Source organism: Buceros rhinoceros, unplaced genomic scaffold (genome assembly GCF_000710305.1).
Source record: "Buceros rhinoceros silvestris isolate BGI_N320 unplaced genomic scaffold, ASM71030v1 scaffold5759, whole genome shotgun sequence".
In the NCBI taxonomy this organism is placed as follows: Eukaryota; Metazoa; Chordata; class Aves; order Bucerotiformes; family Bucerotidae; genus Buceros; species Buceros rhinoceros.
In genome coordinates, this window is record NW_010431980.1 from 34,732 (window position 1) to 55,092 (window position 20,361).

Below are 20,361 nucleotides of genomic sequence, written 5' to 3' on the forward strand. Positions count from 1 at the left end.
TAACATGAACTGTGAGAAAAATCTAAATGTGGTTTGAAATTTCATGACAGTCAAATGATTTAGTTTAGGTAGCCTTGTAAAGAACAACAAGTTGGACCAACATTTAGAGAATCTGTATTATAACTTGAGATATGAAAGACTGATAGCTCTAATAACTGAAACATACAATGTCCTATTTTAAATATTTGTGAAAATATATTTTATTCAGCAATAATGGTTTAGATTGCCTTTCAAGTACTCCTGTTTTTAATAAAGGTAATTTGGGGCAGGAGGACTAAGATATATAACATATGCACTGTATACTCTTTTTCTTTCCTTTGTAATTAATTTACCTCTGTAAATTTCTATATACACCTAAGAGAATAGTTGCCAAAAACTTTCACTGCTGGCATCTTCACTGCTATGATCTTGTATCAAAGGTTTTAAAAAAAAAAAAACTCCTGATATGCGTTAAGACTCAACAAAAGTGATCTGTTTCTAGTTACAAAAATATGGCCTAGCTTTGTGAAAGTTAAAATTAATTTTAGTTAACCAGAATTTGTGCAAGAAACAAGGGAAAACAATTAAATATCTTGTCTACTGATAGAAGTGAACACATAATAATTTACCTGGATGCAACATATTTTTCATACATTTCTTCCCTAGCTTTTTTGGCATCCTCTAGCTGAATCTGAAGTCTTTCAAAACGATCTTCTTCATGCGCACACCGAACACTAAGCTCCATGTTCTGACGATTCAGATAATCTTTATCTTTTTGCAACAAGCTGAGGGATTGTTGTATGGTTGCCAGCTATAAAAAGCATTAAAAAAACCACACTTTAAAATGAACTTCAAGATAAGGTTTTCATCTATGTGCACATTTGTGATTTCATTTTACCTCTCTTCTATTAAATGACCTGAACCAAAAAACTCTATTTACACTTATATTTAATGTAAGTTACTGAAACTTTATGCTGAAAACAGCCTTTAATAAAACTATAATTTGATGAGTTTTCAGGATTCTGGTAGTTGGCACCTGAAAAAGGGGTCAAGTGTCCCTTAATCTCCTTGAGTAGCTAAATAGTACTGAAGTACTGAAATGTGGTAGTACCATACCAGAAATACTGATGTTGAGTCTTGGTGCCAACCTGTCATACTACTGCCTACAACATCCTTAGAAACAGAAGTTAAAAGTTGGGGGGCATCAGAGTGATTATTGCTCTGTAAAGAAATGGTAAAACTGCTAGTTCTGGGGCTGAAGTATATCACGGTGGTTGTGGACAAGGTAATGTTCCAGCCCATTATCAAGAGCAAAAAGGGTTATAAATGCCTTTCAGGCTGAATTAATGCCAAAGTAGAAACATGAATATCTTGTGAGTCTCTGCAATAACCTTCCCAATCACCAGATCAGTCATCTTCACTACTCCAAGAATAAAGTGGTGCGAGAGAGTAGTCTCCATCTACTCCAGGTGAACATTGTAAGAAAAGAGCCACAGAGCATAACAGCACTATTGCAGAGTTGCCCAACTCCTTACTCTTAGAGAGAAATGCCATTTTATGACCTTTGCCATATAAGGTCCTGAGGGTATCACATGCAAAGTCCAAAGAATGATAAATTAATAGCAGAAATGTCCCCCAAAACTATAAAGAGATCATGTACATGTTTTAACAGAATTAACCCTTCCTGAGGCATGAAAGGACTAAAAGTTACTTAAGGGGGATGCTCCAGACAAAGACATGGAGCAATTAGTTACACATCTGAAAGTTTAAAAAGAGATTGTCCAGAAAGGCTGTGGATTTTCCATCCTTGGAGAGATTCAAAACTTGCCAACGCCCTAAGCAGCCTGACCTAGGCTGGCACTACACTGCATAGGAGGGTTGGACCAGCTGGTTTCCTGAGCACCATTCATAATCTAAATTATTTCATGATCATAGGAGCGATCCTGACAGACTTGATTAGATAAAGAATCAAATTCACAAAGTGAAGAAATAGACAATTACTGAAGAACTTTGTTTACCTCTTTCGATAAGTCATTTCTTTCTTTAGCTTGTGCTTTGTGTGACACCTCTAATATTTCATATTTTCTTCTGAGTTCTGACAATTCATGTTCAAAAACATCACGTTCACTGTTAAAACAAAGTGAAACTACTAGATGCATACAGTGTAATGAACAAGAAGCTTTTGCATTTGTATTTTCTTCTCCTCCTTTCAGTTTGTGATACTGACTTCTTCCAACCAGTCACTCACAGGGCAAGTAGTGATAATCTTACCTTTTTTAGTGATTAACACCTGCAATGGTATTTTACTATATGAAAGAATTTTCTTTGTTTCTAAGTATTTAATAAAATAATCCTAAATTATAATACAATAATCCTTAATTCCCATCTTATATTATTTCATCCTCCTCTGATTATTCTTCCTCAGTGTAAGTTTGGGCTATACATTTCTCCTCTTAGCAAAGAGCTGTAAGTACCCTTGGCCATCCTTTAGCTTCATCAGACTTTTGATGCTATTCCCCATGGCAATTCTCTTTTATCTTTTTCAGACATCGAAGTCTGATGAAAGAGTAAAGCAACTTCACTCCCTTCTTCCTAATCACACAGAAAGCAATGTACACTTTTTCTCAGTTGCTACTCTCCCTTGTATACAGCCCCTTGATATCAGAAGGGCTTGTACACTCCTCTCATGTTTAAAATACACAACACAGCTGAAAAAAATTATGTTTGTGTCCTGAAAAAGAGTATTTTCCATATGCACAAAGAAGCAGCTCTACGTCTCCACTCTATCTGACCCTGTTAGAACAGTCAAATGAATGAGCCAGTATGAGCCTGCAGTTTGGGAAAAAGCTATATATGTTTTATATGAAGCATAGCATAGCTTTAAAACCGAGATAACTTGTAGTACGCCAGAACTAGAAGATTTGACATAGCATTTTTAAAGGCAGAAACAAGTCTGGAAGTGATTAACTCCTGCAGTGCTCCCAAATATCCTCACGCAGTCACGCCAACAGTGTTCTCTCCTGCCCTTCGTCTGCGTCTACCCAGATGAATACAACCCACTCTCTCAAATATAGTTTTGGCACATTCATTCATGCCTTTTTTCAACTCAAGACTATTTTAAATGTACGCTGTTAAACACTGGGGCCATTCACGTGAACATTATTACAATCCTCTTAAGATGCAGTTGCACAGAGGAAGCAAGCCATAGCATCAATCCATCCTATTTGCAACAAGCTTCCAGGTTTTAGTACATATAGCTGTGAACTAGTTATTCAGAAGACAGACTCTCCTTCAAATAACTCAGTGGCAATGTAATCTACGTAAGTGAGCCAGAGTTCATTCAGTATGAACAACTAAGGATCTGACAGGGTGTTTTCTATTCATAATCCCCATTTTTTAATCCATTCCCCAACAGATGTGCCAAAGGCCAGATTTCTGGCACTTGCAAGCACCCTGAGAAAGCCATCTGGGAGCTGGACCGTTAAGTATACGTCTATCATGGTATTTATAAAAAGTCTATTTTCACAATTTTGCAATTGTTTACAAGATGGGCATGCAAAGCATAGGCTAGAACTGTAAAAATCTGTTTTAAAACAATAGTCACTGCAGGAACTTCCTGCAGTTAATCCAATTCACTAATGTAATACTAAAATTCTCTGACAAAGAGTTCTTACAACAGCTCCTTCAAATTTATGGTTACAAACCTATCTTAAGTTGTAATATCAATTCCTGAAGTCCTGCCTTCTTAATTCACCATGTAGGCACCACACAGTAGAGCACAGCGCCGCTTGGTAGATCACTGTTTTTAATATAGAAGAGAAAGAGTACTGATTCTAAGATGCTTGGCATCAACAACTCCCACTTCTTTAGTTGCAATGAGACTAGCAGCCTTTTCTGAAAACACAACAAATGCCTAAATATAAACACTTTTAGGAACATCATTTGATGCATCAGATTTCAAAATGTTGTTCATCTTATGAATGCAATATACTACAATAAACCATCAGTGGATTGAGGCAAGGAAAAATATCTGTGGTGTGCACAAGCCAAAAATCAAATGAAAAACTAGTTGGTCAAAGTTGAAGTTTATCTATTAAGATTTGTACATTAGTAGAACACTTGAGCTATAGAGATACCTACCATTTTACTTTATCGTAGTTCTCTTGTCTGTAATCACCTTGCTGAATCATCTGCTTGGTATCAGCCAGTTCCAGTGTTAAACGCTGGCACCTAACCTCAAGCTCTGACCGGTTCCTCCTCTCATCTTCATAACTCTAGAAGTTAAGACATTTGAAATGATCGCAGCTACACTGATATTTACTTAAAGCAATCATTGACTAAGTTTTGTAAAGACCTCTTGTGAATATTCAAGTGATGGTATCTTCATTTGTCTCAGTATTTGGAAATCTAGCACACAAAGTAAACATCTATACTCAATTTATTTTTATTTTTTTCTAAATAGGTGATTCATTTACCTAGTTTTTCTAAGACATTTGTCCACCAGCACAACTTTCAAGACCAGTAACCCTCATATATACACCTGGTGGTCTACAAACCTCCAGTAGGAGTAAAAAGCCATGCCACCTTTACAGCATTTTCAAACAAGTTTCAAACAAGTTTCCTTGTTCCTTTGCTGGTCCGTTTGAAAAAAAGAAAGCAGATCGGTCATTCAGAAAGTTTGGCAACTTTTGCCATTATATTAAAAGTTTCAGCCAGTTCCTCTCAAATTGCATCTGGTAGCTTATCTTTGCTGAACCTTTTATGGAAGCAGTAAAAAATTTCCCCTTTTTCCTCCTCGTATACTCTGAGAGCCCACTGTGGGAACTAGAAGAAAGGGAACATTCCAACAAAACACAAAGAAATCACCTGCCTTTTAAAACACTGGTTATTGCTTTTATAAAACAGATTTCCTAATCATCATACTCTTCCCTCCCAACACCCACAGGAATAGCAGACATTCGTACTTTAATCCCCAATCTAGACTCCATTTCGCAGATCCTTCTTGAAAGCAGGTATTTATTTTCACAAACTTACCTTATGTGATTGTCTTAAATGTTCTACTACTTAGCAATTTCTTCTCAAAACAAAAAAATCATTGGATGAGCAAAAAACCCAGTTCATCCACCTGTACCAGGGAAAATTGATGGCGGGCAAAAAGGGTTGCTTGTTAAAAATTTGAGAATACCCCCCGGGCGTTTTGATTTTTTGATTTTTTCTGTTTTTCAAAATTCTTCTGAGTTCTGTTTTTTTCTGCTGTGGTTGATACACGGCAAGCTTGAAAATGGATACTTCATAAACAACAACTTTCAGTTATACCAAATGGACATCACAGTATTATTCATTGGAGGTGAACACAAAGCCAAATGAGTGCCTTAAGATGTGATTACTGAACTATTTAGCCACTGCAAATTAAATTTATTTCGCAGTGAGGGACACTGTATGAGGACATATTTTTTCAAAATAAACTGAAAGCTATGCTTTATACAGTTATAAGAGAGGTCAGTAATTGTAGCTAGCTAGTTTTTAATATACAAGAAGAGTTTAGGCCAACAGTATATATGGAATGGATGACTCTAAATTCAGCTTCCTAGGAGAAATGAACTCAAGCATAATACTCTAGGATATGGATGGAAAGAAACAAAGAACACTAATCAAATTCACAGGCAACATAAACCGAAAGACTTAAAGAATGCCTTTTTCATGAAACCAAAACACATCTAAATACTTGTAAGACACTACAGAAAAGTTCCCTGAGCTACTAAATATACCATAACTATTCTGTTGATAAATAACAATATTTTTGTTTATATTTCACAAATCTAGTAATTCTCACTTTCACTAAAAACTCATTAGATCAAAATCACAACACTAGAAGTTTTCATGAGAATTTTGGATGGTATATCATTGAGATCATGTCATCTAAAGACATGACTGCTATTCATCCTAACATAGTATTATATACGGTTTATTTTTCTGTTTATCCTGATCAACAGACAGAGAAAGCAAATTAACACTTTCTTCTTACACCAATTAACACGTCACCATACACAAAGATGGTTTTATCAAAATGGTAAATATCTGTCAGATATTTTTAAATGTGTCATCTACAAGCTAGAGTGTCTGCTAGCTAGAGGTTCAAATACGTAACGTCCAGGTGCAAGTACTCTGTTATACAGTGCAAACATGACTCATTGCAATAGGAAATGGTGGTAAGGGCACTTAACTTAAGTGCAAATTGACTTCCCTGTGGAAATCCTGTGCCATTCTGCTGCTAATACCATGCTGGAATTCATATGCCCTTCACAGAGTAGACTATTGAAGTTCCTACAGTATTACAGATTTAGCAGCTAGAAGACAGTTACTAAAAGTACAAAATTAAATTGGTTAAATTCTGAACAAATTTGCCATAGACAACTCTAAAGCACCAATTAACAGAACAGTTAAATATCTACCTAATTTAGTTTCTTCTAATATCTGAGACCTAAACTAGGTTCTGAATGTTATTTAACAAATCAGATATTAACATCATGTAGCGAGATGATAACTCTAAGAAAGGCGAGGGAAGTTAAATTCTCTTTTTGAAAAGTGATACTGAGACATACCTAAATTACCAAACTGTTAAACAGATAATTCAAGGGGTTTGGTTTTTTTAAAGATTTAATACAATTCATGAAAAAATACTAATTCTAATGTATAGGTTACTGTTTTTCAACTATCTAATCTTTTAGGTGTCAAAGTTGTATTTCAATTACAGGAAGAGATGTGATAAGCCAAGCTAATAAACAGTTTACAGGCTAACACAGAAAAAACCCTGTATGGTATGCACATCTCTAGGTAGCAGATACACAAGCTTCTGGACTTCTATAGCAATATATCTTAAAGACTGTGCTTAGGAAGAATAAGCCTTGCTTCACATGCGATGAAGTTATTTTAGTTTATAACAATATCCATATACTCTGAACTGATTTTAAAATCTCTGTAAAGGAACTACCTTTCAATTTATCTTCAAGAGATAGCTTGGAAGTCTCGATGATCAACTTTTACAACGAACAAGGTACAGAGCACTTTTGAGGACATAAATGAGGTCCTGGAAATAACGCTAATAAATAGAAGTAACTTAAGCCCACAATCCTTCAAAAAAATTAAAGGACAAACATGAAATGTGATTGCGATGATCCTGTCAACAATGCATGACTTCTCTTCAGCTTCTTACTAATTTCTGCTTCTGCAAAGAATAGCAAATCAGACAGGTGGTTCAAACAAACAAACCTGTCCTGTGTGAGATCGGTAGGCAAACATTCAAAGAAATCGTTAAGAGTTGTCCAAGAGACCCAGTATTAACCTGTACGGGTGGTTTCTACAGAGCTTATGAGGCAGTCCCTACCAAGAAGTGCCTCTTTTGAACTGACAAACATTGTCGGCAGATGTTTCAAGCAAGAAGATTCTGTACTTGCCTGATCAGTACCATCTAAAACCCAAACTGGTAGAGAAACTAAAGATCTAATGACAGACCTACAGTTTCATGATGTTGAGCTTCAGTTATCCTCCTTCTGGAATGAACGGCAATCACCAAAATGAACACTGAAATGAACACCTAAATTTAAAGTACAAAAACTGGGTGACATACTTTTTGAACAAAGTTAGTGACACATAATACACGGTAGGGATTAGCTGTTCCTTCAGAAAGCCTTTAGGATAAGAAGATAAACAACAGAAAAGCAAGGAAAAGATTAATCAGCCAATCAAACAGAAGTAGCATGACTTCTTCACAATGTCAACAGATAAGCCTGTGGAAGAAAGTGATCCTGCTTTTAAAAAGCTTATTTAAAAGAACTTCATCTTTGAAAGATCACTTACACAAGCCAGCACATTCTGTTCATATTCTAAGGTTCTTAAAGGCCCAAGGCAAATGTAAAGTTGCTGCAGTATTGTGATGGGAAAATCAATTTCTTCAAGTCATTTGGATGAGGTGTTGCTACTTAGCAAAGATGACTTTTTTCCTTCAACCTATTTTCATAGAATGTATTAAAAAATATTGGTCAATAGATTATTTATTTGAAAACTTCTTCCTGAGATTTAAGTAGTTGTAATGTATAACTTGATGAATAAGACATCTCTTCTAGTATGCTGATATGAAATTGGTAATCTGCCAAGGACTGTAGATAGAGCACTATCTGCCACTGAAAATTATAAACAAAAATGTTGAGCTACTTCCAACACAGGGAAGCTCTGTAAGAAAGGTAAGGAAGAAAAGCTTTGGCATAAGTTCCCCTACTGCAAAAGGAAGTGAGGGGGAATAAAAAGCTCCTTCTCTCCGGATCTGAGCTGACTAGAATTTTTAGGGAAATATTCTCAGGTGAAAAGGATCCTTGAGATCATTGCATTACAGGCTTAATGGCAAATTAAGCCATTGGGTACCTGAACAACAACTAGCAGTCTATATGAGCCATAGCTATATATCAAAAGAGGTAAACAGACATTGGATAGAAAAGGGAACTTTATATAAGGGAACTTTTATATAAAAGTTTTCTTGAGTCTCAGAAATGTTAAATTGCTGCCTCAAGTTTATAGTTATTAGTAGAATATTTTTCCTTGCCATTTTTTTTCCTGAACAAGATAAATATTAACATTAATGAAGAAAAGAAGGCACATATCTCATCTAAGACTGCGGTCTCATCTGATCTTCCTAGAGAGAGATGTGAAGAGCAAATAATCAAAGCACTTCAAAGAATTGGTGTCAGGGGTCTAGGGAAGGGTTCTAGAGTGCAGTCTCTAATTGCGGATGTGCAGATTTCAGAAGAAATCTTTGGGGACACAGTCCTTCTAGAGTAGCAACAACAGCCTCATTTACACCACTCAGATACATCTAGTGCCAACTGATTCTTTGAGTGCAATAGCTTAGTTCATTCTTCGAAGACTATAGACTATAGTTTTTCCTCCAGCTGGGAAACATTATCACAGAGAAAATTGTTACGTACATCTAGCAAAATCTGACAGCTACTAATCCTGATTCAGAGACAAGGTCTTAGAAGAGATCTTTGTCCTACATACATCTAGATTTGTCTTTAGGGTATCCATAGCTTTTAGATAACTGTCGTATTATAAATCTGATTGCAAGTCCTGAAGGAAACTTTATAGAAAAAAAAACACTAAAGAAAGGAAGCCCTGATAAAACTGTATCAAGAATGAATTCCAGGAAAACACTGCCAAGAAACTCATAGCCAGAAGAAGAAAGCAATACTCAATCTTCTAGAGCTACGCAGAAAAGCACAGTTTCCTTCTCAGGCTCTCTCCCAGCCTTGAGAGAAACATGTAACTAGTAAATTACATCTGTTTGAGGGAAGGTTCTAACTACTTTGGAAGCAAACAACCCTGAAAATAGTACACTAATATTCAGCATGGCAACACACATCAGAAGCCGGTTCTTTTTCTGGGAAGTTCCTGGTAATACAGTATTATATATGAAATTTATTCTCTAGCTGTACCTCCAAAGGTGGTGGCACCACCATTATTTGTTCTTGAACTACTGAGCACTGTGAAAGGAGGAATGAACAGATCACTCAGCACTGCAATCCAAGAACATTGCTTTTACCAGTTCCACTGCCTTCCTCCAGTATGCATGCACCTAGAATCAGAGGAAACACAGTGGTCTAAATCACAGATGCTCTCTGTATGCAGAGAGCCATTAACTTAGTGGTAGTACTGCAGAACCATTTATACCAACCACTTTAAAAACAGGAAGTGGTAACAAAGATTTTTTGACACTAGCTGTGTTTATCAGACTATGTTCCAGTGCTAGAAATCAGTCTTCACACACTGTTCTCTGCTACCAGTTGTCAGAAGCATCTCCCCACCCTACTGGGTCTGCCTGACAGATTCAGCAGCCTTTGATTAAGCGTTAACTCAAAGCAGCAACAGACAAGCAACAAGAGAACTTTGCAACAAAGTTGTAGAGTTTTAGTGTCTTACTCATCAACATACCAAGAATTAAATGAGTGCTAACAGATGCTGATACATACTTAAGACCTTCTGCAGCTTCTGAACAAATAAAATACATTTTCATATACCTTGACTACAAATACAAGTGACAAACATTCAAAAGATGGCTTTGATGTCCTGAAGTCAGAAATAAGTTTTTCCTAATACAAATAAATTAATTGACTAAAGATAAAGAACATGTGGATTTGTCAAGGCTTTGAAAATTAGTTTCTACAAACTTACAATGACAATTCAGCTTTTACAGAACAGAGCTTCCTAGCTGGTACAGCTAGATGTATAGAAACTCAGCTGGCTAAGAGGCAACAATACCAGGCCACTGCACTCACTTTTGTGCCAGGCTAGGTCTGTTGTAAGAACAACTTTCATTTAGTGGTCTTTCCACGCCCCTAAACAAAAAGGTAATCTTATGTTCACACTCTGAAACAAGAATTTGACCAAATTAAAGGACATCTGTCATCCTGTCACAAAATACCATAGCTGATGTTAGGCAATGGTTGTCCTACAATTCATTTCACATCTAAAGTTTCCTAGAGTTGGCTTAATATATTGGAAAAATTTAGATTTTCCCTTTGAACTTGTTCAATTCTTTGTTGCCTAGATAGTCTTTTCTATGAGTCTATACCTAATTCTCCCATATTTCTCATTACTTTATTTCTGGGTGAATATCTACGTATATAAAACTTACTCAAATCTAGTCCATCAGATGTGAACAACCAGAAAAGCCAGCAAAACCCCTTCCCCTGCAAACCATTAGTAGTTAATAGAAAGATTTCAGCTAAGCATATATTTTAGTTTCTTTCCATGTTCCACAAAAAGGAGAAAAATCATGTTGAAACCCATTAGGGTGAGATTTAACTATCTGCAATAGTAGAAAAAAGGAATGCCTACTGTAGGAAATGATTTATTCTCACAAAGAGAAAAAAGAAAAGATTGTATTACCTTCAGTGATGACTGCATTTCAAATGTCTGTATTAGTAGTTTCCTAAAGAAGCTTTAAACCCAGAACAGACACTTCGTTGATAAACTATGTAGAGAACAGAAATATTGCAGCTGTTGGAGAAAACTTAAAGTTTAAAGAATATTGTATGGGAACCAGAGGAAAGATTTGAAGAGTGTAAGTTATTTAATAACAGGCAAGAAACTTCAGCAACTATGTTTCATGTAGCTGGAAATAAAGAATGGTTGAATACCACAAAAACTGTAAAAGAAAAGTATAAGAGCTTAAGTAAGATGGAATGAAACTGCGCTTTATTTCCAACTGATAAATTTCCTTGCAATAAAGCTTGACTTTATCTACGGAGCTCAAATAAATAAGTTACTCCAACAGTACACCTTGAAACCACATCTTCATAAACTGCAAGAGATGGGTAGGCATGTTTACTTTAGTGTACTAAAGTACATTAGAGATTCTGAAGTACCCTCATGTATTGATGCTACTCCTCTTATCTTATTATCTGAAACAGCCTGAGGTTCCTTATAACACTCCTGAAGCCACTAGGTCAAATCTGAACTTGTCACAAGCAAAAGACAGAGACTCTTAAGTCTCTCCATGCATAAAATATCTCGTATCAGATCATATTTCATTAAGTATCCAGAACAATCATCTCTACACATAACAGATAAGGTGAAGACTTGGGTTTTGGTTTTATATTTTTTGTACATATTGTACAAATTGCAGTAACTGATCTTATCTGACTCCTGAGAATCCTAAGGAATAATTTTTATTAGCAACTGAAAGCCTTTTTATTCTTGCGACATTTCAACATACGGATCTCCCTGATTTTTTTTTTTTCAAATGAAGTACTCGTTGTCATTAATTATCTCTCATTTTAAGCATAATTATGCAAATAGGGCATAAGCATTCAAAGAGCAACCTCTGTGCAACATAGGCTACACTCTAGTCCTTTCAGCATCAAAAAAAAAATCACAGTAAACTTCAAACTTTGAAAAATAAATCAGTGGGAAAGGTGGATACTGCCACCATGTGGTAAAAAAGAAAAAAATTTTCTACATTAAAGAAAGGTCAATGTACCAAGAAAACCGTTTCTACTACAACTTTAGTTACTGTTCTCTACTCGTATTGAATTGCTGCAGCAAAAATTAACAGATGTCAACCAAATCTCAGAAGGCTGAAAACCTCCTGTAGAATTTTATTAAATGGAGCACATTAATCCTGTTAACTTTGATTTACATGAGCATTTTCCTTCATTTTAAATTTAATCTCAATTATGACTAGAGATGTTGACACAAAATAATACTGAAGCACAAAAGTGCACAAAAGTCAATTTTATCGACTGCTTTTTATAATTCCATCAAAAAGAAAAATGAAAATAATATTAATTTCACAGGATTGTCCTGTACAATAACTCTTTACACCTAATTACTCTATAAGTAAATTCCAAGGAAAAAAACCCAATGTGGTAACTAAAGCATAAATTCAGAAGTAGTAAACTGACAGTGGCATTTAAGTGCCTGCTAGCCATGGCTTGGATAAACACACTCCGTGCACCTGAGCTGTTTTATAACATCTCCAGATTTAGGCAGAACTAAGCTAAAATACAAGTCAGCCTAACTGTACACATACTACAAATACTATAAATACTCAGAAATACCTTAAAAACCTTTCCTTATACTGTTTCAACTCCTTTACTCTTTGAAAATAATTAAATATATTTAGATAACTTGTTTCTCTACTTCTGGCATTGATACCTTATCTAAAACAAAATTATCTTTTTCTTTAGTACAGGAATAAATAGGAAAATTAAAATATAAGCAGCTGAAAAGCCTAACAGAGAAGATGTAACTAAAGAATTCTTACAAAGTTCATTTTTATATAGTTAAAACAAAAGCTGAAGCAAATAACTACCAAGATACCACCATCTCAAAAACTATGCACTACACACTGGACCATCGCTGTATCTTCAGCTACTGCTGGATGGATCTCCTGTCTCAGCCTGCCTGCCTTGAAACTTGCCCTAAAAAAGCATAACATACTTGGCAAGAGTCTATCCAGAACAAACTCACTAGCAGATCTTGCAGGGTAGCCAACACGTAAAACTAGCTGTTACTCAGGGACATATATAGCATGTTGCCTCTTTCGTTCCTTCCCCCCCGCCCCAGGAATTTTTTATTATATCTTTTACAGAAATAACGGTTTGAAGAATGAGTTTTTCACAATATATATATTTACACAGTTTCTTAATTGAGATAATGAAGGTGCACAGACCTCTGACAGACACTTCAGCTGGGATTTGTACCCACTTAGTTCTTCTGATAGGCTCTCCTTTTTCATCTGTAGATCACTTAGCTCTTTTCTTAAGGAATGGACTACTTCATAGAATCGGATCTAGGAGAACAAGATACATATTCACAATTGAGACTAGCAAAATCTCAAGCCCAAAACAAAATCAGCTCAACATTTTATGGCAATAATTCACTAAATGAATTCTAGTGCATGCCAGGAACCTGGTTGGGTGTGTGGGAATGGGGAAATGTCAAAGCAAAGATAGCAGCAACTAAGAAACAGTAAGTTTGGTTTTGGCACTGAATATAGAAGAGAGATAAAGGCAAAGATACACATTTCTGTTCAACTAATGCGGCTCTCCGTCAGGCTGCACGGTTAAAAATTACAGATGCTGGTGGACCACGTGGTCCCACACTCTTACTCGAGCAAATCTAGAGCTTATTTGATTAACAGTGTAGAAGGAAAAAAAAAGCCTATTTAGCAATAAACCAACCTAATTTGCTAACCTACCCCAAGCCAATATAAATTTTTATGGGGTGTGTAAAAATGGAGAGAGATTAGTTTTGTTTTCTAGCAGTCCAGTGCGCTGAATCTGCACCAAGAAAAATGCAAGAGCAAGCCAGAAAGAACTGACACACACACCACACACATTTTCAGCACTAACATGTGCTACACGGGTTCAGCTGCATCATGCCACTAAGCCTCTGAAAGATTCTGCTAAAGTAATACTGAAGAAAAAGCCTTGCAAAAGGATTTTAGGAAAATAAACTTAAAAAAAATTCAGTAACACATACTCCTCTCTTTCCCCACTCCAGTCATAGGCACAGTCTCAAACAAGTAAGTCTCATCTCTATAAAACTTTCCCAGAACATTACTAGTGAACAAGAAAAAAAATACCAGAAAACACAGTAGTAAAACCATGAAGCCAGTAGTAAAAAAAAAAGAGACAAAACAAAGAGCTTTTTTCATAGACACCCCCCCACAGGTACACAGAGGTTATTACTCTCAGATTAACTTGATACCTTAAAATGTTTGTTTTGGGGGATGTAAAGAACAGGTAATTAAGCACTATTTTCATGCAAAAGTTACTCCACACTTCCCCATCATTAACACGTTGTTAGGTACAGGAAGGACAAGCAAGAAAGCACAGATAAAGTAAGCATTCAGTAGCAAACTGTACTACACATCCATGCAGAAGGAAGACAGGTCTCTGTTTTGCTACCTGTAAATAGTAGAAGACAAAGAAAAGTCCCAGGTATATCCCATATAATTGACAGCATACAATTCTAAAAAACACAGAGGCCATGGAAATTTGTGATGTAAACACAGGTGTAATTTGCTTTATACAACAAAGCAAGTGTGTAACAGTCACAGGAAGTCACCTTCATTGGAAGGTTAATAGTATGGCAGAAAAGTTAAACTATCTAGGAAGTGGTGGGGTTTTTGGGTTGTGTTTTCAAGTTTTTCCAAATACTGTGCTTGTTGAAACCTGCTGCTGTTTGAAATTGTTGTAATTAACAAGAGAGCTCTACTTTTCATCCTTACCTTTGGATGCAAAATAAACATAAGCTAAAATAGGATCTGTGCTATATTTATTGAAATAAACATAAGCTTTCCCAAAATAAAGTTCCTATTTTAATTTTTAAGATAGTAACAATGGATTCTTAATTCACTACGTCTAAGACTACGCATTTAAAAAGTGTAATTTTAAAAGAAAGTTGCTTAAACGATCATTTTTTTCTTCATCATTAAAATTAAACATTGCTCTAACATGTCATTATTGCACTCCTTTGTGGAATAACAGTGTAAAACATCTTACGTGTTTTAATTCTAGTATTTTAAACTTGCAGTATCTCTGTATAAAAAATCTGTACTTAAGCACTTCCCACTGTTTGTCCAGTATACCAGGTTTCAAATAAAACGTAAGAAATATATACACATTTATTTGTATCCTGAAGAACTGTAAAGCAGTATTTTGTAACTGATAAATAAAAAATGAGTCTGGAAATTTCTTGCTCAAGTTTTCTCTAAGCTGAGCTTTTTCCTGCCAAGGAGAGTATTACCCTAATATCAGTAGACTATAATATTGGTCTGCACACAAGATCTGGAAGCAGAGATTTCATCTGCCTGAGAAATGCACAATTTCTTCTTAGGTAAGTAAAGCAGAAAACAGCATCAGAAGAGTAACTTTTTCCCTTCAATAACCTTTTCCTAGCCTTCAGAAGCCAAAGGGATGCATAAACAGGATATGCAGAACAGTTCTGTAGCCTCCCAGCATTTGTATCAGCTGAGTAACTTGAAGTAATGACTGATACGCTGAGGTTCACACTGCTCCTGTTGCCAAAAGACGTTGAGAGGACAACACAGCATCTTACTGTGGTATATCTTCATAATGTCTTCTCCAGAAAAAAATGAAATTAGCTTGGCCAAAAAAAGGACTTCTTCAGAATAAAAAAGTGAGGTGTAGAGAGGAAAGGGGCTTTGCTGAACACACATAGCGGGGTTTGAGTCAGACAAAAGTAGCATTTACTGGTTGAATGCAAGAGGAAAAGAAAGGAAGATGAAGGGTAGAAGGTGGCTGTTACCTCTCCTGCTTCACATCTCTTTTAGAGAGCTTTCTACTCACAATCTAAGCACTGTCATTGTGCTGTGACAGCTTCACTCAGTGCAGCTGGTAAGGTTACTGAAACTCCTGGTACCAGTCCCACCTGGCTACACAGTCTTTTGTACTGACTGTCAATAAACTGCTGAAGTCCTGGAGCTTCCTCCACAAAAATTTCAAGCAGATGAACATGGATTTCAGTTTTTAAAAAATCCACCTTTTTTGACCATAGTGTAGGGATCAACAAAACCCCTTCAAATACTTCTACAGGCTCCAAGCTAAGAGGTCCTATTTATCTCTTAGAGCCTTAAAATTCTTCTAGTTCTTTCAAAAGTCCAAGTTTTGGAACTTTTTCAAAAGATGTTCCCAAGAACATCCTACATGGCACATCTGCCTATGAAGGTTCTTCATTTCTGCTTGGGGAACAGTAAAAATTCTAGGAGCATAGACTGGCGTCTGCTATATGCACATCCCTTTAATTCTAAACAAAAGCAATTTACAGCTTGTGGTGGGTTGACCCTGGCCAGCAGCCCATATAGCCGCTCACTCGCTGCCTCCAGTGGGAAGAAAAGCACAGAAACTCAGATGTTAAGTTTCCACAACAGTTTAATTAGTGAAGGAAAGAGAGGTGAATTAATTAATAATAATTAAAAAAAAGCCAAAGACAATCACTCATCACCTCCCACAAGCAGATCGATGCCCACCCAGTCTCTAAGCAATAACTTTGCTCAGAACCACCCTCCCACCTCCTCTTTGTTCCTCAACCTCTAGTTTATATTGCTGAGCATGATGTTAGATGGTATGCAATATTCCTTTGGCCTCTTCGGGTCAGCAGTCCAGCTCTGTCCTCTCTCAATCTCATGACCACCCCTAGCTCCCTGGGGACAGAGGGAGGTATAGTGGGGGAAAGACTAAGCCTTGATGCTGTGAATGCACTGTCCAGCACTACAGAAAACACCGGTGTGCTACCAGCACTATTTTAGCCAGAAATCTAAAGCAGAGCAAGATTCAGGATGCTTAAAAGAAAGCTAACTCCATCCCAGCCAGACACAGGAGACAGCTATATTTTAAATCAACACAAAACACACAATACTCACAGAAACATATTCAGGGATAGAAAGCTGATCTTCAGGAAGAGACTTTAACTTCTCATAGCAATCATCTGTTAATTCCAAGTCTCGCAAACTCCGACGGATATCTCCAGCCCTCTCCCTTAATTGATGATTTGTTTCTTCCAGTTGCTTCTGTCTCAATAATATAGTTTCCATTTCTTGTTTCATTAGAGCTTGATGTTTTCTTCAGGTTTGATTTGAAAACAGAAGACGTTAAGTAGCAAGTAACACAAGTGACAAACTTTAACAATACCCTGGCAAGGGAGTGAGTTATGCTCATTTTGTAGAGGTGGAAAACTTACAGAGAGATTAGGTAAACAGCACAAGGGTATATACCACCACGGTTACAGCACATATAAAAAGCCAGGAACTTCATAGTCATTGACAACACAAAGCTGAACCTGAGAAGTGATAATTTCCACATATGCTGGCTTGAATTTATAAATTAATTTACCAATTAAAAGGTTAAAAACATGAAACAGCAGAATATATTTCCACATAAAACCCACAGAACTAGCAAATCATCAAATAAAGCAATAGTAACTCAATTTTTGTCTTACTAAGTTTCAGTACGTACATGCTTATATCCTATTCTACACGGAACCCTTAATTTTCTACCCAGTGTTAACATACAAAGTTGGGGTCCTTTAAAAAAATTACAAACCATAAACTCCACTACACTTAAGTAAAAACACTTAAAACACTATCGTTACTATTATCACCAGTGACAAGGTATCACATGGCAAGAGAAATTGCACATCGCTTAGAGATGTTTCAAAGTGTTTATTTAAATCAAAGGTAACTGACCCACTTTTTTGGAGGTTTTAGCTGTCAGTCTTGAAAATGTATTCAAATGAAATCATTCTTCAAAATGCAGTAATTCCTACATTATATAAAAGGTAATATTAAAGATACTAGCTAGTATTACAGGGCTATGTCTGCCCCACTGGTTTCAAAAGGAAAAAAGAAAGTCCCAGGTCAGAAAGCAGCCAGACAAGGACATATTCCATACATATTGTATGACTCTGTTAAGTGGGGATGAAAAATGAGATAAGAGACAGACAGGAAAACTAATGAAAAGACTGAGGAATGGAAAGTAGTCCAACTTTTTAATGCCTATTAGTAACAATTCGTACATCAGTACTTTTTTATCAAGCACTCCTCAGATAACTCAAGTATGGCCAACATAAAAATACTCCACTCTGGTGCAAATAGGCATACAGAATAACAGACATTTTTCTGACAGTCAGCTGCCCTTATTCAAAAGGCTTTACTGTAACTAATCTCGGGTCTGGCTTCACATTCCTAAATCTGTTCTAGGCTTAGAACAGAGTATGACTTTAAATCAGTCACATCTTGTAAGCTGCTGCATCCTCTACTGTACCATGAGGCTATTAAGTAATGCTCTTCCTTCACAGGGATTGCAAGATTTAATTGACAAAATAATTTGGAGAAGCTTGCTAGCCAGTCTGTTTTCAGCTGTAGGTTAACTCAAAGTGTTTCAGAAAAGCAAGATGAAATCTAAATTTCCACATTATCAACCGAAAGCATTTCTGTCAATACACAATCTGAAACTGGAAGTGCTAAACATTATCCCCTCTCCTTTCCCAAGTCATCTAGGCTGCAGAGTTACTAAAAAAACATCAGTTAAAATTGATGGAAAGTCTGCTGCCTCTACCTACTCCTTTTGCTCTTTACTGGTTTTAAGGAAGTCCTTACTCCCAGTTCCTATTAAATTTTGAATCCAGGTAACAATAAAACCAAAACCACAACCTTCAGCCAGTGAGAGTTGAATTCAAATTTACTTATACGTAAATTAAATAAGCACTTTTAGAATGGAGATACTAACATAATCTGAAAAAAAATCCTACTCCTGCAATTAATAATTTTCCATTAATTGTGAGTTAATTTGAATATTAGTAAGTTATTAAAGATGTTTTTAGTTTTACTTCCATCATACCTAGCATCTTCTTGTTGTAATGCCAGCTGACTATCCAGTCGTAAAGACAACAGCTGCTTTTGATGGATTGCATCGTTAAGCTTCTCTTCTAGTTCTTCAATCTTAATATAAAGATCATAAGTATAAACTGAAGAAAAGAAGTTACCTCAGTGATTTTTAAAAAGTATTTTACAAAAAGAACAAAGAAAAAAGAGGAGAGCCCAATGCCCTAGGAAGTGCAGTAATCATTGCCTAACAAGACCTCTAAATATGCTACGGCTTCATAAAACACAATACGGATTTTACCCTAATGAACAAAAAATAAGAAAGACTTAGCTCTAAATTTTATCTTTTTCAGCCAAATAGCTACTTTTCAGCTAATTTCAAACTAGGTTTAAACTTGGAGCAGCAAGCCAGCGAAAGCCACAGTTAGTATGTAATAAGTTGTAAATGTAGACTTCACATAAAGAAGGCAAAGTTTTTACACCTTTCTCAGTTTCATGTGTGTGGAAACTGTACACAACAAAATCTCCTATTAGCATGTCAGCGTATTCTAACCACATCTTCATTAATAGATCATTGAGGAGTATCCAAATTACTTTTTCTAGCATTCCCCAAGTTGAGGTTAAGAGCTCCATCAAGCTGTTTACATCATTGAAGATTATATCTGAAAGAAAGCAGGCCTTTTTCCTTTGTTTTTAGAAAACCTAATTCAATCCCACCTCATTCATTTATAAGTATAACGACTTGGGCAAGCCAGCTAAGTCTTCCATATCTTTCTTTCCTTTTCTCATTAAAAAAGCCAAACAAAACCAAAGGACAACCACTCAGCCCCTCTCAAAAAACAAACAAACAAAAAAACCCGAACGAAAAAACAACTAAGTAGCCTTCCAGCATGCAATTCACAGAAATTCACAGAACAGAAGTTTCTACTAAACTCCAGAAGCACCAGAAACAAAAGAATATTATAAATAAATATTATAAAGAAAAAACCCATTTCTTACCTTGGTCAAATATTCTGCTTTCAAGTTGTCAATCATCAAGTTTTTTTGAGATAATTCTATTTTAAGCAGCTGAAGATTATGGAGCAACTCCTTCCGCTCTATCAGCTGCTTAGTGATTTTAACAGCACCTTCTCTCTCTTCAGAGGAAGAAACATCATCAGTTGGTATTGTGGTTTCTAAGCTAATATCTTCAGACTCCAAGGAGCTAGAAATATTTACTTTCCTGATTTCCTTAGAGCTTTTATGTGACATTTTCTTCTCTATTTGCAAGGTTTTTTAAGTTACACTTTAAGATGAGGCCCCTGAAGAATCAACTGTAAGAATCAAAACAATTACGTGAAAGTCATTATGTCATTATGAAAAATTAACCAAACAAGGCCACTAAGCAATACTTCTTAGCATCACAACAATGTATTTTTTGGTTCACCCAAGAAAAACATTTTAAGAAGCTCTGAAGAAGGTGGTTGCCTGTGGACTGTGTT

The 20,361-nt window shown here is 36.1% G+C and overlaps 1 protein-coding gene across 1 annotated transcript in view; it reads right to left on the minus strand.

The window, feature by feature from the left end:
* PIBF1 (progesterone immunomodulatory binding factor 1) overlaps positions 1-20,131 on the minus strand; it is a gene marked incomplete at its 3' end in the record, with an annotated part of 27,939 nt that extends 7,808 nt beyond the window's left edge. Inside the window, exons 1-7 of the mRNA XM_010143594.1 lie at positions 19,880-20,131; positions 18,897-18,997; positions 16,922-17,120; positions 13,205-13,324; positions 4,120-4,253; positions 1,998-2,106; positions 609-790 (exon numbers count right to left, since the gene is read on the minus strand). Coding sequence (XP_010141896.1) covers positions 609-790; positions 1,998-2,106; positions 4,120-4,253; positions 13,205-13,324; positions 16,922-17,120; positions 18,897-18,997; positions 19,880-20,131 — 1,097 coding nt within the window. The remainder of the gene's footprint in view (positions 1-608; positions 791-1,997; positions 2,107-4,119; positions 4,254-13,204; positions 13,325-16,921; positions 17,121-18,896; positions 18,998-19,879) is intronic.
* Between the last annotated feature and the right edge of the window lie 230 nt (positions 20,132-20,361).